Source organism: Helicoverpa armigera, chromosome 12 (genome assembly GCF_030705265.1).
Source record: "Helicoverpa armigera isolate CAAS_96S chromosome 12, ASM3070526v1, whole genome shotgun sequence".
Classification (NCBI taxonomy): Eukaryota; Metazoa; Arthropoda; class Insecta; order Lepidoptera; family Noctuidae; genus Helicoverpa; species Helicoverpa armigera.
In genome coordinates, this window is record NC_087131.1 from 3,908,369 (window position 1) to 3,925,119 (window position 16,751).

At 35.3% G+C, this 16,751-nt stretch overlaps 2 protein-coding genes and 1 long non-coding RNA gene across 3 annotated transcripts; 1 reads left to right on the forward strand and 2 right to left on the reverse strand.

The window, feature by feature from the left end:
- Nucleotides 1-1,587: 1,587 nt before the first annotated feature.
- Nucleotides 1,588-7,512, forward strand: LOC110374783 (arylsulfatase B). Its single transcript, XM_021332659.3, has 7 exons — nucleotides 1,588-1,996; nucleotides 2,677-2,836; nucleotides 3,673-3,899; nucleotides 4,217-4,325; nucleotides 5,730-5,882; nucleotides 5,998-6,654; nucleotides 6,741-7,512. The coding sequence occupies exons 1-7, from the start codon at nucleotides 1,898-1,900 to the stop codon at nucleotides 6,941-6,943; spliced, it is 1,608 nt and encodes a 535-aa protein (XP_021188334.3). The 5' UTR covers nucleotides 1,588-1,897; the 3' UTR covers nucleotides 6,944-7,512.
- Nucleotides 7,513-8,152: 640 nt separating this feature from the next.
- Nucleotides 8,153-9,604, reverse strand: LOC126056427 (uncharacterized). The gene is made up of 2 exons (XR_007512053.2): nucleotides 8,933-9,604; nucleotides 8,153-8,497 (listed from the first exon to the last, which is right to left on the reverse strand). It is a non-coding gene; the product is annotated as an uncharacterized LOC126056427 (long non-coding RNA).
- A 2,301-nt stretch (nucleotides 9,605-11,905) lies between these two features.
- LOC110374613 (odorant receptor 67c) lies at nucleotides 11,906-15,040 on the reverse strand. Its single transcript, XM_021332404.3, has 5 exons — nucleotides 13,918-15,040; nucleotides 13,747-13,846; nucleotides 13,434-13,538; nucleotides 12,840-12,995; nucleotides 11,906-12,565 (listed from the first exon to the last, which is right to left on the reverse strand). The coding sequence occupies exons 1-5, from the start codon at nucleotides 14,826-14,828 to the stop codon at nucleotides 12,512-12,514; spliced, it is 1,326 nt and encodes a 441-aa protein (XP_021188079.3). The 5' UTR covers nucleotides 14,829-15,040; the 3' UTR covers nucleotides 11,906-12,511.
- Nucleotides 15,041-16,751: the final 1,711 nt, after the last annotated feature.

Sequence of the window (16,751 nt, forward strand, 5' to 3'; positions counted from 1 at the left end):
AATATTATAGTTCTCCTCTTCCTGTAACACAACTTGAATATAACGTTTGTTGTGGGTATATTTTGCAAAGACTAAAACAATTATATTTTTATAGCTGCAGTAAGTTTTGGCATATATTCGCTTTAAGAGCACAAAGCACTGCATAAGACCCGGCCCGACATATTGGCACTCAAATAGCCAAATTTTTCATAAAACTTTATGTTCGCACAGTAAGTTGGCACCGTGCTCGCTGTAATTACTAAAGTTAAGCATGTCATAATGTTGTTGATGAGTTATTGGTTGACCCACATGTTCGCCGCGCTAAGTTGCATAATTACTGAAGCCTGAAGTTCACTTGCTATTCAGCAAACTTTAGTATGCTTAACAATTTTATCACCTCTGCATGTTTTGTCTTATTTTACATGTACATAGAACGTACAGAAATGGCTGTTTTAACAAATAAAGTAGAGAAAAAATGCTGGTCCGCAAAAAATAAAAGAAACCCTGTCAGTTGGATACTATCCCACGCAGTTCGTGAAAAAATTGGTATCTAAAGTTGCGCTATTGTAGATAGGAATAGATTGGCAATCTGTGAGTGAAGCACCAGCAATTTCGGCCCAATCATTTGTAGATTCTATAGCTAGTGTAAACAGGATGGTGATGATAGCGTCAATCCAAAAACCGTAACATACTTTCTTACTATCAAAATCCTATCGATGTACAGGTTACGCTAAAGCCTAAGTGCGGCTACATCTAGGTGGCTGCACGTACGCCCATGGCCAATGTTCGGTTCAACCTATTTTTCATCGGTTAGAGCTAGGTTTTCCACATAGCTAAGTACCTATTTTTGCTTTTCTTTGAGATTCTAATCTTGTTTCTATTGAATGATTCCCGCTCATCTGATATATACTTAAAAATCTGCCGTAGCAATTTACATAAGTGGGGCAGGTCGATGTTTGAGCTGCCTTTAAAATTTTGTGGTCACAAAGTTTTAAACATTCTAATATAAAAAAAAATATATATAGTGGAAGTAAGATTGTGTTAAAATCATAACTTGTTAATATTTTGTAGTCTGAGTCGTTTTCTTGCTATGCTAATTTATTATAAATATATTCCAGTGTTTTATTTGTTTTCTTGCATATTTAAATAGGTAAGTTTATTAAAACGAACAAAAATAATATGGTAATCCGGTTAGCACATTAGCTGGCATGATACTGGCAAATCTGAAATCAGACAATTTTGTAATTCGGAGTAATATGTTTATTTTATTAACTATGATAGTTTAAATTTTATGACGATCTCGATCATATCTTCAGATATCACTTGGTATCTTAATAATATTAAAGATTATTTCACTCACTGTGTAAATCAGCCACCAGAATAATATTAAAACGTATGCAACTGCACTTTAAGGTCATCTGTGCTGTGAGTATGAATATTCTTCAATTTTGAATAAATGCGGTGCAGCGTAGTCGATAAGTAGATAATATAATGGAGTAGAAAACAGTGGGATTTTCATAGAAAACTTTTGCAGCATCTGGGAAACCAATATGATGAAAGTTCACCTATCATTCGGATTCTTACTTTGACGGTGACTTACTTGAATCTGCCAGCAGGTTATAAAATAGGTTATTAGTCCAAGTAGCTGCGCTAAAATATGATATCGTTGAATAACGAATCGTGTGAACTTGTGTGTTCACACAGTGCTAAACATCAACACTGAACACTCGTGCCATTTTAGTGATAAATACGTATTCAATAATATCTATTAAACAATTAGACAAAAGTTGAATGTACGATAGCTGCGCGGAGATACTGTTATGTAGAATAGGCGAATAGTTCAACTAATCAAGTGACTAGTTTATACAGATTGAGAAAAGAAACAAGTGAATACATAGTTCAGTCTGTAGTTTCTAGGATGGTGGTCATAAATGTGGTAATTCTCTTATTGATGATAGAAACTCTATCATGTGAGGCAAATCGTCCTAATATTGTATTTATAATAGCAGACGATTTGGTAAGTTCAAAAATACCCATTTATAGTTTTGTAAATAAATAATTTTACTATTCACAGTAAATACCTATCCTACTAATATTATAAACGCGAAAGTTTGTATGTATGGATGTATGGATGTTTGTTACTCTTTCACGCAAAAACTACTGAATGGATTTTAATGAAACTTTACAATAATATAGCTTATACATCAGAATAACACATAGGCTACAATTTGTAAACATATTGTTCGAAATACTAAACCTGCGCAGACGAAGTCGCGGGCACCAGCTAGTATTTAATATTTTACTGTTATTTTTATAATCAGCACTATAGTGTGATATCTCTGAAAATAAAAATCTTATCAATTAAACGTGACCTACCTATATCTGCCCATTCATGTACTTAATTCTTATCATTAATAATTGATTTATTAATTATCCTATTGTGATTAAGCATACGACCTTTTTAACGGTATCTTGAATTTGTATTAGGAAATTAATTAATTTCTATTCTAACTATACAACAAAAATATACATAATAAAAGAGATACATTATAACTACATAAGCTATCTTTGTAAAACAAGCAATATTATAAAATGAAAACTAAGGAACAGTCACAAAGTGTTAATTTGGAGTGGTCTGATAAAAAGCCGTAAAAATGAGACGCCATTACCTTACGAAGCATTTATTTTTATTTCAAGGGATGGAATGATGTCAGTTTCCATGGATCAGATCAAACCTTAACGCCTAACATTGACTTGTTAGCATATTCGGGTGTTGCACTCGGACGGTACTACAGCCATGCTATGTGCACGCCTTCGCGATCAGCTCTTCTTACTGGCAAATACTCTTATAAGTTAGGTAAGCAATTTTTTTTAAGGTACACAAATATATAATTATTATTGTACCACTATAAAAAAGACCCGTCCGTTCGTGCATCGGAGAGCACGTAAATATCGGTCCTGCGCCTGATCTCTCTCCGGTCGTGTCGGATTGCCGTCCCATCAGGCTAAGAGAGTGAAGGAATAGTAAGTGAGTGCACCTGTGTCTGCGCAAATGCTTGTGCACTGTATGTCTTGCGCAATTGGCTGATCTCCTTACATGAGAACAGCCGCCGTAGCCGATAATACCTATAATCGGCTAGGAGGACATCATCATCATCATAAAAACAAACTTTTTTAAAAATATGAACTCATTAATCAGTAAGTAACTGTATTTTCCCAAACTTGATAATATGTACATATGTACCTACATATAATCAGACTTGACTCATACGTAGGAGTCACGATAATTCAGGCAATACAATAATCCTACTAATATTATAAACGCGAAAGTTTGTATGTATGGATGTATGCATGTTTGTTACTCTTTCACGCAAAAACTACTGAATGGATTTTAATGGAACTTACAATAATATAGCTTATACATCAGAATAACACATAGGCTACAATTTGTAAACATATTGTTCGAAATACTAAACCTGCGCAGACGAAGTCGCGGGCACCAGCTAGTACCTACATACAATCAAGTCGGATTTTAACTAACAATAAAACAAATCAAGTCTGATTACCTATATGTAGGTATTATTGTATAGTCTGAATTATCGTGACTCCTACGTATGAGTTTATAACACATTAAAATTATCGAATCAAATATTACCAAAGATACCTGATAAACTGGACTTTTTTCCTCTTTAGGGATGCAAGGTTATCCTCTCGTCTTAAGTGAAGATCGGGGTCTGCCAACTAGTATAACGATATTACCCGAGTATTTAAAAGATGCTGGTTATTCTACCCATATAGTGGGTAAATGGCACGTTGGTTCATCCAGAGAGGAATATTTGCCAACCAAGAGAGGCTTCGACAGCCATTTTGGACACAGAGGAGGATATTTGGATTATTATGAGTACAGTTATGAGGAAGACGTAAGTTTTAGGGTTACACATTATCATATCAACAATAAATCCACATGGTAGTTTAACATTAAGTTCTTTAAAATTAATATGGCATACATAACGCATAATATATTAATAATTTGGATAACATATCAGAGTCTTATCTGAATATTGGTGTATGTTTCGGCGCAATGCACCGAGTTTAACTCTGACACCACTTCAATACAAATAACTGTAAATTACGGGTCAACGGCAGCATATTAATCTTATTATAAACTATGCTACAGTCCACAAAATTATATTTCTATAATACTGTTTTTTTTATTTATTGACAAACTTGTTTTTAGTGGGGCAAACTCGGTCGAGTTGCTGGGTTAGCCTTATTTAAAAACCAAACTCCTGCTTGGGATGTGGAGGGTTACATCACAGACGTTTATACAGAACAGGCTACATCAAGTAAGTTTAAAATTATAATTTAATTATATATTTACGTTGTAAGTCGTAAAAAAGTCGTGGTGGCCTAGTGGGCAAAGAACCAACCTCTCGAGTATGAGGGCGCGGGTTCGATTCCAGGTCAGGCAAGTACCAATGCAACTTTTCTAAGTTTGTATGTACTTTCTAAGTATATCTTAGACACCAATGACTGTGTTTCGGATGGCACGTTAAACTGTAGGTCCCGGCTGTCATTGAACATCCTTGGCAGTCGTTACGGGTAGTCAGAAGCCAGTAAGTCTGACACCAGTCTAATCAAGGGGTACTGGGTTGCCCGGGTAACTGGGTTGAGGAGGTCAGGCAGGGCAGTCGCTCCTTGTAAAGCACTGGTACACAGCTACATCCGGTTAGACTGGAAGCCGACCCCAACGTAGTTGGGAAAAAGGCTCGGAGGATGATGATGATTTACGTTGTAAGTACTTAATAATGTGATAGATACATACAAGGGGGTATGTATTTTCTGCTGTAAATCACACCATTTGATGTTATTATGTGAATATTATATCATTATAATATAATAAAATAAATATAATGATATTGATAATCGAAAATAATGCATGTGCATGCAGAATTATTGCAGGCGCGTAATTAGTAGAAGACAATAGGGACGTGACAGATAAGATAATGTTATTTTAATAAATAATAAATTGTGCTCAGAATCACGTGTAGGTACATTATATACCCACTTATTGTATTACATCACTTACATAAAATAACTACCAATATATCATATACAAAGCTATTATTTATGTTTGCAATTAATCTGCTAACAGATTTCATGCTTTTATCGTATCCATTTTTAAAGCATAATGTGGCCTTTAATCGGAAAATCCGTCAAATATTACTTAAGCTGTGATTATAATGCTTTGTTGATCGAAATAATAGAGAGATTACATACTGCAATTAGGTATTTGTTCACTAACAATAAAACAAATCCTACTTATCGAGATTTAGCATACATAGAATACACAATAATCTTCCTATGCGGAATCTGAAATCTATAATTCCATCAATTCAATAGGAACGTAACAATGTAGACCTCTTCAAATACGTATTGTATCTTCCATAGATTTACAATCAAACAAGATCAGTTCTTGTACACCTATGTATGTAGTACCTACGTGGATTATGAATACAAACCATTCTATCCAACTATCAATTATATTGGCTTAACACGTTATCATTGATTTATATTTGCCACTGCAGAGGCCCTCATGGAGTTATGTTTTTTATCCTAATACTTTTTTATCCTTACCCATAAGTTTTAAATAATAAATATTTTTAACACTCTCTGAGTTCTGTCTGATGACAATACATGACTAGCTAAGAAACGAATCGGTTTTTTTAAACTATATATTTCCTTAATAGTAATAAACAAGCACGACACATCGTCTCCTTTATTCTTGATGGTCGCGCACAACGCCCCGCACGCCAGTAACGATGGAGCGCTTCTGCAGGCTCCGCACGAAACCGTCAGAGAGATGAGATACGTCGAGTCACCGCAGAGAAGGATTTTTGCAGGTAATAATAGTCCCAGATCTTCATCAATTGTTATTAACTACTTTCCACCAGCGTTGATTCGCTGTTTTTAGCATACTCATCAAACTTATTATAACTTAGATAATTTCAATTTCAGCCATGATAAAAAAACTAGATGACAGTGTCGGTGATATAGTTGCAGCTTTATATGCAAAGGGAATTTTAGATAACACTATTATAGCGTTCGTTTCTGACAACGGAGGCATGACAAGCGGCGAGTTCAATAACTTCGCGTCCAATTATCCACTGAGAGGAATTAAAATGTCACCATTCGAGGGCGGTCTAAGGGTTGTCGGGTTATTGTGGAGTGCCAACTTGAACAACACGAGTCATTACTGGGACGGGTACATGCACGTCATAGATTGGTTGCCCACACTTTTGAGTGCTGCTGGTATAGAAACGCCAGCAGACATTGATGGGATCAATCAGTGGGATAGTATCAACTCAAACTCGCCTTCTGAAAGAATTACGATGTACGAAATAGATGACATGGTCGGATATGCTTCGATTATATACGGTGACTACAAGCTCTTGACCGGGGAAGTCATTCAAAATTACTGTACATATCAAGGGTCTAATCTTACTGGCCTCATTGGCAAACCTCCTTGTTATGTCGATGCCATTGTGGACAGCACCATGTATAGAGTACTTGACTTGATTGGTCAGCCTTTTAACATACATGACTTGAGTCTACGAAAAAATACAATAGTACAATGTGACACACCTCCGACTGATCTATGTTTTCCTGGTGTCGGTGAGTTTCTTTTAAAACATTTTATTATTGGTAAGTAAGCATACTTTTCCCATCATATTTTTTTGATAATTGTGTACTATTTTCAGGCAAGGTATGCCTTTACAACATAAGAGAGGATCCCTGTGAAACGACAGAATTATCCGCCTCTTATCCGCACTTAGTATTGAGCATGCAAGCTCTGCTGCAAGCGGAGGTGTCGAAGAGAATTCCTCGAAAGAAGGTGACTTATAGGAATCCATTATCCGCTCCCAGTCGTTTCAACTATACATGGGATACTTGGGTCCAATGACGATTTTCAAAGAAATCTTATATTTCGAATAAGAATATAATAATTTAAAGTAAGTCTGTAGAATTACGCAATATGCAGTAGAAAATCCAAAGCGCACTTAAAATTAAGTGACTACTCGTAAGTTCTTTTAGGTTCATATGTAAATAACTGTAGAATATGACTGTAATGTTATACGTATACATAAAGGCTGAAATCTGCTTCTTGAAGTAGTAAAAAGGGTTCTCCTAAAAATTTTAGTTTTGATTTTTTCCATTGAACAAAGGAACCGTGGTAATGTAATGAATAATTCTCATAGTTGAGCTGCGTAGTGTTCCCGGACAGAGATTGTTCAAATATTTACATACCAGTATTACGGGCGGTCTTGCTTGAATTTTGTCCTTACCTTTTTCATTGTCACTGATTGTGTGAGCACGTAGGCACTTGAGATAAAAATCTCTTAAATCTGCGTGTTTATTGTTAGCTTAGGATACCGTGAAAACCGAGCTTAATTAGTGCCAATTTACGCTCGGGTCTATAATCTCTGCAATCTTGTAAGTAAACAAGGAGCAAAAATAAACACTGAAAATGTATTTTTATTATTCTTTTAGTGTTACGTCTTTTTTTAAATTTTCGGTTAGTGTTTTAAAACTATTTGAAAAGAAACTGAACATGATACTAAAATAAAATATTTAATAAAATTCTGCCCTGAAGATAGTGATACAAACATAGAAAGTACCTACTCACATTTATGTAAAAAAAGAATTGGTGAAATCGACAAAGGTCTCGAGTAGATACTAAACATAAAAAACCTAAACAAGTACTAAATATACCATTTAATTAACAACCTCCTTTCTTTTATTTGGATTTCAAAAAAATATACCTACACCTAACCTGATTTATTTTAGAGGGTATAGACCATTGACATATAACTATAGGGACAGGAAATGTCACGAAAAAAACGTGCACACCTACTGTCAGTCTGCAGTCGTAACTAAAATGGCTGCCATTACTAGGGTTGTACCGCTACCGGATTCAACAAATATCGATATTGTATTCTAGTTAGAAGTATGTACCTACGAGTCTTACTGGGTGCATAAAAATAACCGAGTATAAATAATCTCTTCGTCATAGAACTAACTATCACATTAACTTCACTGATACTAATAACCTCAACAACATCAACCAAATGGGAGGAGTCATTTCAGTAGGGTGTTACCTTTGAAAAAAAAAAACAGGCAAAGTAATTATTTATTATTTCAAATAGCCCTATGAAAGTTCTTTCACGTCAGACTAGTTGCAGGGTGCCAAAGATTCGGTCCTATGAAGAAGAATCCGCAAGAAACGCCATAAGGAGATACTCTCTTAAAAAAAATACAATAATTTAAAATCGTTTTCAAGCTATTCATGAGAAAGTTATATAATGCAAATGGAGCTAATTATGTATTAATCGATTGTACAAAACAATTTTAGTGCTAAGAAAAAAATATTTATACAATTCGAAATCTATACTCGGTAACTAAGTTCTCAAGCAAATATTGCAACTTGCATTCCGATTTGCTCGTCTGTGCGGAAGCACTGCCGTGCCCGTGGTCGCCGTAGAAGCATCATGTGAAAATAAAAAGGCAAAACATATTATTTTCAATAAAATATGTCTTTAAAATCCTGAATTTTATAATACGCCTTTTTAATCAAAATGTTTTTAACTGATGTTTTGTTGAAAATAATACACAACTCTGAGGGCTCAGTGTCTTAGGGACAGTAAGTTCTGATGTTAAAATTTGTAAAAGCAGACTTATTAAGTGGATATTATATCGATACTATTATGACAACTGCACAGCACTATGCCAATATAACATGTTATTGTAAACAACATTTATTTCTAAATATAGGTTTTTATACAGAAATAAACCAAAATATAAGTACTTTCACCATCAATTCATGTTCCCGTAACATATTTTTTATAAAATCTGAATTATTTTATGTAGTTTCTAGCAAAAATAGGTTCCTAACCTGTGTAAAGACAATCCAGCTTGATTTTGGTGCTTCCTAGCACCACACTTCACAATACAACACATAGGCATATTCGTTGATTATTTCACTATTGAAATAGTAAAGTCTTAAAAGTAAACACGAGTGATATTCTATAAAATAGCAAAAATAAGTCACGAAGAGCACCTATTTGACAGCACAACTACCATGACATATATGGCCAGATATGGCACGCAGAAGGATTTCAAAAGTAAATGTCACCATTTTACGCAATCACAAAAATATTGTTGTCCCTGTTTTCAAATACACTTATCTGCTTAGAAAGAGTGAGACAGAACTATGTTGCATAGTTTGTTTCATATTTATATAACTATAGATACGTCAATATCAAAACGGCGTCTCCTTATAATTCTAAGCTCGATGGTATAGACAGGTACGTAGTATGTATTATGTATGCTATGTATTATGTACCTATACATATAAATACCTACACTAAAATATAAAATTATTTTGCAGCATTCAATGTTGAAAAACCACGATACCTGTAGGTTTTTTTACCAACATATTTGTATTCTGTATTTTTTTCATAAACATTTTCTATATTAAAAAACAATCTTTCAGATTTATTTTTGGTTAGTAATTTTTAGGGCTTTCGTAGTTTTTATAAAGCTTAAGTGATTAAAAGACTTTCAAGCTTTTATCCAATAGTTTTGCCATTTATTTGATTAAAACCGATGTAATTTTTAAAATTAGGTACAATGTATGAGTTAAACGTGAAACACATTTAGTTTTCAATCAAATGGGTTTATTTGTTTTTATTTTTTATTGCAAAAAGCATTGTTATCAAAACACAATGAGTATTAAATAAAAAAGTGCATACTTTTTATACTGCTGTAAAATGAAGGGACGTAAAATAAACTATGTAGATTTAATATTAAAAATGATTGAATGTCCAACATGAAGCGGTGAAGTAAGGACTGAAGAAGGACACTCGACATTTTTACAACGCCGTAAAATAAAATTATTGTGCATAAATCGAACAAAATCATACTTTGTTCAGTCGTAAAATAAGGACACCCGTAGTCCTTTACTAAGGTAGGGACACTTTGTAATACGGTTAAATCTTAAGTTGAAAGTATCAAATTAACGATGTTTTGATAGCCTAATTATACAGAAGTGTTGCCACTACTCGGACGAAAGCAAAACAACTGCGAAACATTTTGCAACTTCATTGAATTTCATATATGTCCTAGTGAAAACTTGGCGGATACTAGAAATGCGTGTTAGTTTCGCTATTGATAGAGTTACAAACCTATGAGTGTAAATAAATCATCATTGAAAATCTTAATAGTCAAGCAATCAAAACTTTATTAACTTTATTATATAAAAAATATATGAAACAGATTTTCGATTTCATGACTGATTCAGTCAACGTAGAACATGGTTACCTAAGCGGTTCAAAAATGCAAATACACAAAAGATAAGAAACAATCTTCATAGAAGAACGAGTACTTCATGATGGGAAGCAATAAATAGTGAAACTTGAGCAATGGCACATATTTGGAGCTCCTTTTATTGTGCCAGAGCAGCGTATTACAAACAAAAACGTCTGCTTATTATAACAGTATCTTTGTGGAGCATTTTAAGTGGCCATAAAAGCGTTCGTCGGCAAGCTACTTAATATTTAGCTTGAATATTTTAACTGTTTACATGTTAAGCGCTTCAGGTTATTATAATATGCAGTTTCTTATCATAAAATTATTCACACTCCATACTTTCACGTCGTTTTTAAATTCGTTTGCTCAGCTCTAACACCCACGTTAATGCTGTCATGTTGACCAAGGTTAAATAGATTACCTATTTATCGGAAACCAATGTGTCGGATGAGCCCGTAGGTCAAGGTTATTTTTTCAGGCGTTTTTCCTCACCTGTGTTGGTTTACTTTATTATAATAGAGGCTTCGGTATACTTTTATGGCTTCAATTAAACGGTCTAAGCAGTGAAAGGCGCTGAATTTGACGATGGTGTTATTTATATAAACGTATCACCCTGACAGTAAATAATTAATGGGATAATACATATTTATTTCTCATAAATTTTGCGTTAATATGTATCAGAAATATTCATATGAATAATATTAAGTACATATTAGTTTTATCCGCCCTTTGTTTATTTTTCTTGTAAGTAATTCTAGGTAAGTAAGTACCTAGCCTATAACATATGTAGCGCAATAAAGCACAAAATAAAACGTCCGTTTGGTACGTAGATCGCAAAATACATTGGTACTACGTACGAAATCTTTGTGACGGTTTGCAAGAGAACTAGCTAGCTCAGCGTCACTCCGAGTATTATCTACGCGACTACCTCTGTATAGCGGGAGGATATTGCTTTCAATTTGGCTGTATTTATGGCAGCACTATATGGAGTACTCCTACTCCTGTTCTCAAAAGGGGTAATTTTGATACAATAATACTGTAATGTACATATCGTGCTCAGTACCGATAGAAATAACAGAACCTAAATCCCAGGTTCTGAATAAAAATGCTCGCTTTCTTTTCTTACTTAGCTTTTTAGATAAGAGGTTTTGAATTTAAATGCAATCAAAAATTGCAGAATTTTTATGCGATAATTACGTAGCTAACAAATAATTGAGGTTTTGTAAGTACAAGAAATAAAACAATACAAACTCTTCCATGGCTTCTCTAAGCTATGAAATATAGTCACAAGTTGAAAACACCGGAACCAAATTCCAAATATTAAAAACGAATCTTTACTCACTCAAACTTAACTTGATAGTCTAAATCTGGAAAGTTGTAATTAAGTAGGTACTTTTACACAATAGGGCCACAAGAATATGAACACAGTGTTACTTTTAGAGAAAGTTTTGGCTTGGTGTTGCCTTGTGGACTGTTTCGTCGGCTACCCACTACAGAATCTCATTACGCTAGCATTATCCTGAGCAGCGCCGAGAAATAATTACTATGTCACCACAACGTTAGCAAATGCTAATGAATATACATTGACTATAATCTGCGGGACTTTCGTTACGTCGACAAACGAGTTAGCAAGTAATAAAACGGATAAAGTTAAAGCAACTCTGCCATGCCTACAGGGCATTAGCAAAACTCCAACTTACTTGAAGCCTAGAATTAGTTTTGGCGACCTGTCATCATGCCTTGAAAATATCGAGTTTTCCTTTTTAGTTAGCAGCACGGATTTCATTACCTAGGCATATAGGTTGTTGCTTGGAAATAATTATTTCAGGAATCCTGTTATCGTTTGAAAACATCCAAGCAGATATGCTTATCCTTTTTAATAGCCCTGTGTAATTGGATTTCTACCGAATTTATGCCCAATTATGACAATGGATGAGTAATAATAAAATTAATTGTGCGATAAGGAATTTATTGCGTCCAGAGTGAATTATCATAATAGAATAGGTACAGTGTATTTATGTCGTACATTTAAATGGTTAATTTGATCCTGCGGTAAGAGTTTTTCTTATTTAATGAAAATTGCTAATAGCGTGCTATGACAAAGCTGTGGTGTGCTTCTTTCTTGAACCGGTGTTTAGTCCATAATTAAAACATCATGCGATTTTCATTCGCAAGCTGCATTCATTAAGTTGAATATTCCGTAGGATTGGCGACACATCTGTAAAAAAGTTGTTATAAAGATTAAATATGCCAAACTAATCTGCCAAATAAAAGTTTATTCCAAACATCCAAATGGGCAATCTCCTCCTTTACGGGAAATCGGTTAATAAAATAGGTTTATAAAGTTTTCTTGGTCACGAACGTTGCTGAGACACAGGTTACCATAAAATAATGTACATACCTATTTTACAACGCTACTGCTAATATGAGAAAAATAACAATAGGTACTACCTGATGCGACTGGCCCCGAAGAATTTTATTGGCTTACGTACCTCGGCGAAGGTGTCGAGATTAATCACGTAGAACACCGTGGTAATTCCCATAGGAATTCTGGCTCTCGTCATCATGAACAATACAATTTGTCGTATGCGCTTGTCGTAACATTTCTCCCATCTGCACGAATATATTGCTTGACGAAATTTTTCACTCTGTAACAAACAAAATTTTGTAATTTCTACGCTTATACGGTAACAAAGATTTTTTATAGTGGGAAAATACGAAAATGGGTGACAAGTAAACATCGATAAGAGCTTCGACACGGGTTTGCAATGTAGCCGAATGCAACTGAATAAACAGTATCTTACATGGAGCTCTTGCATATCTGATCATCACAATTCACAACAAGTTTCTATGTACTATACTCTCAGATTTTCTAACTCGGAAAATCTTACTTTAATGGAATCGACGACTTAACATGGTTATGGAGATATCCTCATTAAATAAATAGTCGGGCCACTAAAGGAATATCTTATGGGAGCTCATCTTGATTAATTAATTAATCTTAGCTTCATCTTATAATAAGCCCTTTGCTATTCAATGACTGTAATATGGGAATATAAAATCTTAATATGCAGGCAGAGTCTTACCGTTTCCATTAGAAGATCGCTGTAATAGCAAGGCATAAAGAAATGTAAAATGCTAGCAGCAAAGAATGAAATAAACTCGACGTTTATCCGTTTAACTCGCAATTCCTGGAAGAATTAATTATAATTTATTGTGTATAAATTCATCTTGTATTCCACGTGCAGTTGAATTATTTCATGTTTAGCAGCTGTGTTTTATAGCTTTGAAAAAAAAAGTAGCTTTCATTAAAACGAATAAATATTATTTAGTTACCTGGAAGAACCTATTCGGAACTTAACGAATCAAAAGTGTTTGTTTATCGACTAATTTACTTACTTCGACTATTTGAAACATAGTGAGTGGCAGTAAAAATGTAGTCGCTTTCATGTTGTATTCGTATAAAATGGAATAGTTCTTTTTGACGCGATCTACTAATCTGCAAATAAATAATAATTAAGTGAAATAATTTCTAACGTAAAACTTTGTGCTACGAAAATGAAAACATACTTGTAAAGATCCTGAAGTTTGCAAATGATTTTCTTTAAACCTTCTTCTATTTCTGCACGATCTTCGGCTTCCACAAATAATTTACTGATGCGAAGATTGAGCAAGTCAAGTTGTCCACACGTATGTAACATAAATATGGGAAGCATAGGGTCGAACCCAACGTACATTGAAGACGCGTAAACATCAAACACGAAAGTGACTACGAACAAGATCCAAAAAACTACAGTCACATTTTTGTAAGCTTCTATTGGCTGAGGGTATGTTAGGTCGAAGAGAGGTACGAGAACAAACTTGTCTTTCCAAGTGTAATAAGCCATTAGAATAAAAGCTTTTATGGGGAAGATGGCGCTAGTGCCGAAACCGAACACGAGCCAAAACTTGCACACGGTTTGGCCTCTTTCAGCATAACGCACTACTATATCCAAGTCTTCTTTTGAAGTATCTTGTGCACGTCGGTAGTCTTCCTCCATGATGTTAATTATTTCTCTTATCGAAGCTTGGTGATACAGGAGCACCATGTACTTAAGAGTGATCGTAATTGAAACGATAACCATAGTACCATTCTTGCTGGCTTCAGAAAATTTACCAGTTTTAATGTCGTGACAACATATAGAATATATAAGAAATAGACAGCAGCAGAATGTATTTATCATTATGATAGAAAATTTAATGAACCACCGTGTATCTCGTATGATTGATGGATGCGATCCATTTAAGCGCATAGACATTGTTGCAATTTTGAAAAGTTTTTCAAATTTCAAATTAGATTTTGTCATTATGCCGCTGGCCTCTACGAAACGACAAAAACTGATTTGAATTGCAGCTTTGTAAAATGAAAAATGCGATGAGAGTTGTGAGAACTCCAGTGATTTTGTTGTGAAAAAAGAGCATGTTATTGACAGAGTAATCATGCGTCCACGGACAAAACAATACTTTGCAAAATGGCTTTACTTCACGCGGCGGCTTTGCTTATGAAGACCTTTTTTGCTTAAATTGTCAGGCAAACTTCGGTTGAAATAGCCTCTCTCTAGTTTTTAAAAGAACTTCTCTATTTTCTCAACTGTGAAAGATTAGGTACCTATTTTATGAAAATTCATTGTCTACTTACTTTAGGAGAAGCTTAATTACTTAGCTTTTACTCGTTTAACAATAATTTTGTATACTTACCTACTAAGCTCCATAATTAAAGTTTCTTCTGTCAAAATGGGAATGATGATGATGTCCTCCTCAGTAGCGGCTTTAGGGTAGGGCGCGGTTGGGCGACGGCCCAGGGCGCCGGACATAAGGGGCGCCGCAGGCGCCCCCAACCAATCCTTGATCAGAATTTTACTCCTATTTTTGTTTTAAATTTCATCAAAGATCGCAGCTTACAAGAACTGTATCCAAATGTATGGATAGCATCAGGGCCGCCTTAACCTATGGTGCATGGTGTGCGAATAACCCGGGCGCCGCGGGCTCAGGGGCGCCGCGGTACGCTCCTGGACCAAGAAATTTCAATTAAATTAATGTATTGTCATACAATGACGGGCGCGTTAGATACACTACTTTTTATGTCCCAAAACTCAAAAATTTTCGCGCTCGCTTCGCTCGCAATTTCTTTACTTTACAGTCGCCTTTTATTATATATGTTAAGGACTTGTAGTGATCCAAATCTCAAAAAAAGCTTTTTCGGGCTTGCTTCACTTTATAGTTGTTTTTATTTTTCAACATTTTTTTGTCTACCCTAGCAAAAAGGTAGCGTCGTTTTTAAGTCCTTTTATTAATAAGAAAGTAACTTCTAGTTTCTATTTATGGTACTACTTTAAGTCCCAAAATTTTAATTCATAGGCGCCAACACCAACAAAAAGTTATCTACGTTTGGGCTACATTTTAAGTCATTTTTGTTTTAAGTTCTACAATATAACAAAAAATTTCGCGCTCGCTTCGCTCGCGCAATCAGAACCTGTGTTCCCGTGTTTTTGCATTCACCAACCAGCAATAACTTATGTACGATTGGGCTACATTTTAGGTAATTTTTGCTTTGACTTGTTAACTATAAAAAAAAAATTCGCGCTCGCTTCGCTCGCGCAATCGGTTACTACATATGTCTCTGTTTTTCGTATGGGTTTGAATTGCAGTTGGGGGCGCCGTAGAAATCTCGCCCAGGGCGCTAGTAGAGTTAAAGCCGGCACTGGTCCTCCTAACCGATTATCGGCTACGGCGGCTGTTCTCATGTAAGGAGATTAGCCAACTACGCAGGACATATTATAGTGCACGAGCATTTGCGCAGGCACAGGTGCACTCACTATTCCCGATGGGACGGTAATCCGACACGACCGGAGAGAGATCAGGCGCAGGATCGACATTTACGTGCTCTCCGATGCACGGGTGTATCAATCACCAGCTTCCAGGCTCCGGGCTGCTTTGTGAAAGTCTTCTAAAACCCACAAAGCGATTTCGGCCCGACTCGGGAATCGAACCCGAGACCTCGTGCTCAGCAGCCGCACTTGCGACAGCTAGACCAACGAGGCAGTTAAAAAAATAATACAAATTAGTGAAAATGGGAATACAAAATAGTGAAGCCGGTAAGTAATACTGAACAACAGAATTTACCAATTCATAGTAGATCCACAGGCTGGTACCATTGCTTTGTAAGTGACAGAGTAACTGCGAAGCTAATACGTTGTTGCACGCACCCCCGCATTACGTGCTCAATAGAATTATGGCTGTCATCAATCAAGCTTCGGCGACATTACTGAAACTTCTTATTTTGTTGTCAAACCATTTTTATGGGAAATGACATGTATTGTGGAGTTTTCCACGTAACTTTCAGCACAACTTTTTTGTCGTGTGTT

Excerpts from the sequence above, each read along its gene's own strand:
- LOC110374783 (XM_021332659.3), top strand. The coding sequence starts at position 1,898 with ATGGTGGTCATAAATGTGGTAATTCTCTTATTGATGATAGAAACTCTA. Across the intron at positions 4,326-5,729 it reads TACAGAACAGGCTACATCAA|TAATAAACAAGCACGACACA; the intron begins GTAAGTTTAAAA and ends TTTCCTTAATAG. Across the intron at positions 6,655-6,740 it reads TCTATGTTTTCCTGGTGTCG|GCAAGGTATGCCTTTACAAC; the intron begins GTGAGTTTCTTT and ends TACTATTTTCAG.
- LOC110374613 (XM_021332404.3), bottom strand. The coding sequence starts at position 14,828 with ATGATTACTCTGTCAATAACATGCTCTTTTTTCACAACAAAATCACTG. Across the intron at positions 13,539-13,746 it reads CTATGTTTCAAATAGTCGAA|GAATTGCGAGTTAAACGGAT; the intron begins GTAAGTAAATTA and ends TAATTCTTCCAG. Across the intron at positions 12,566-12,839 it reads ATCTCGACACCTTCGCCGAG|ATGTGTCGCCAATCCTACGG; the intron begins GTACGTAAGCCA and ends ACTTTTTTACAG.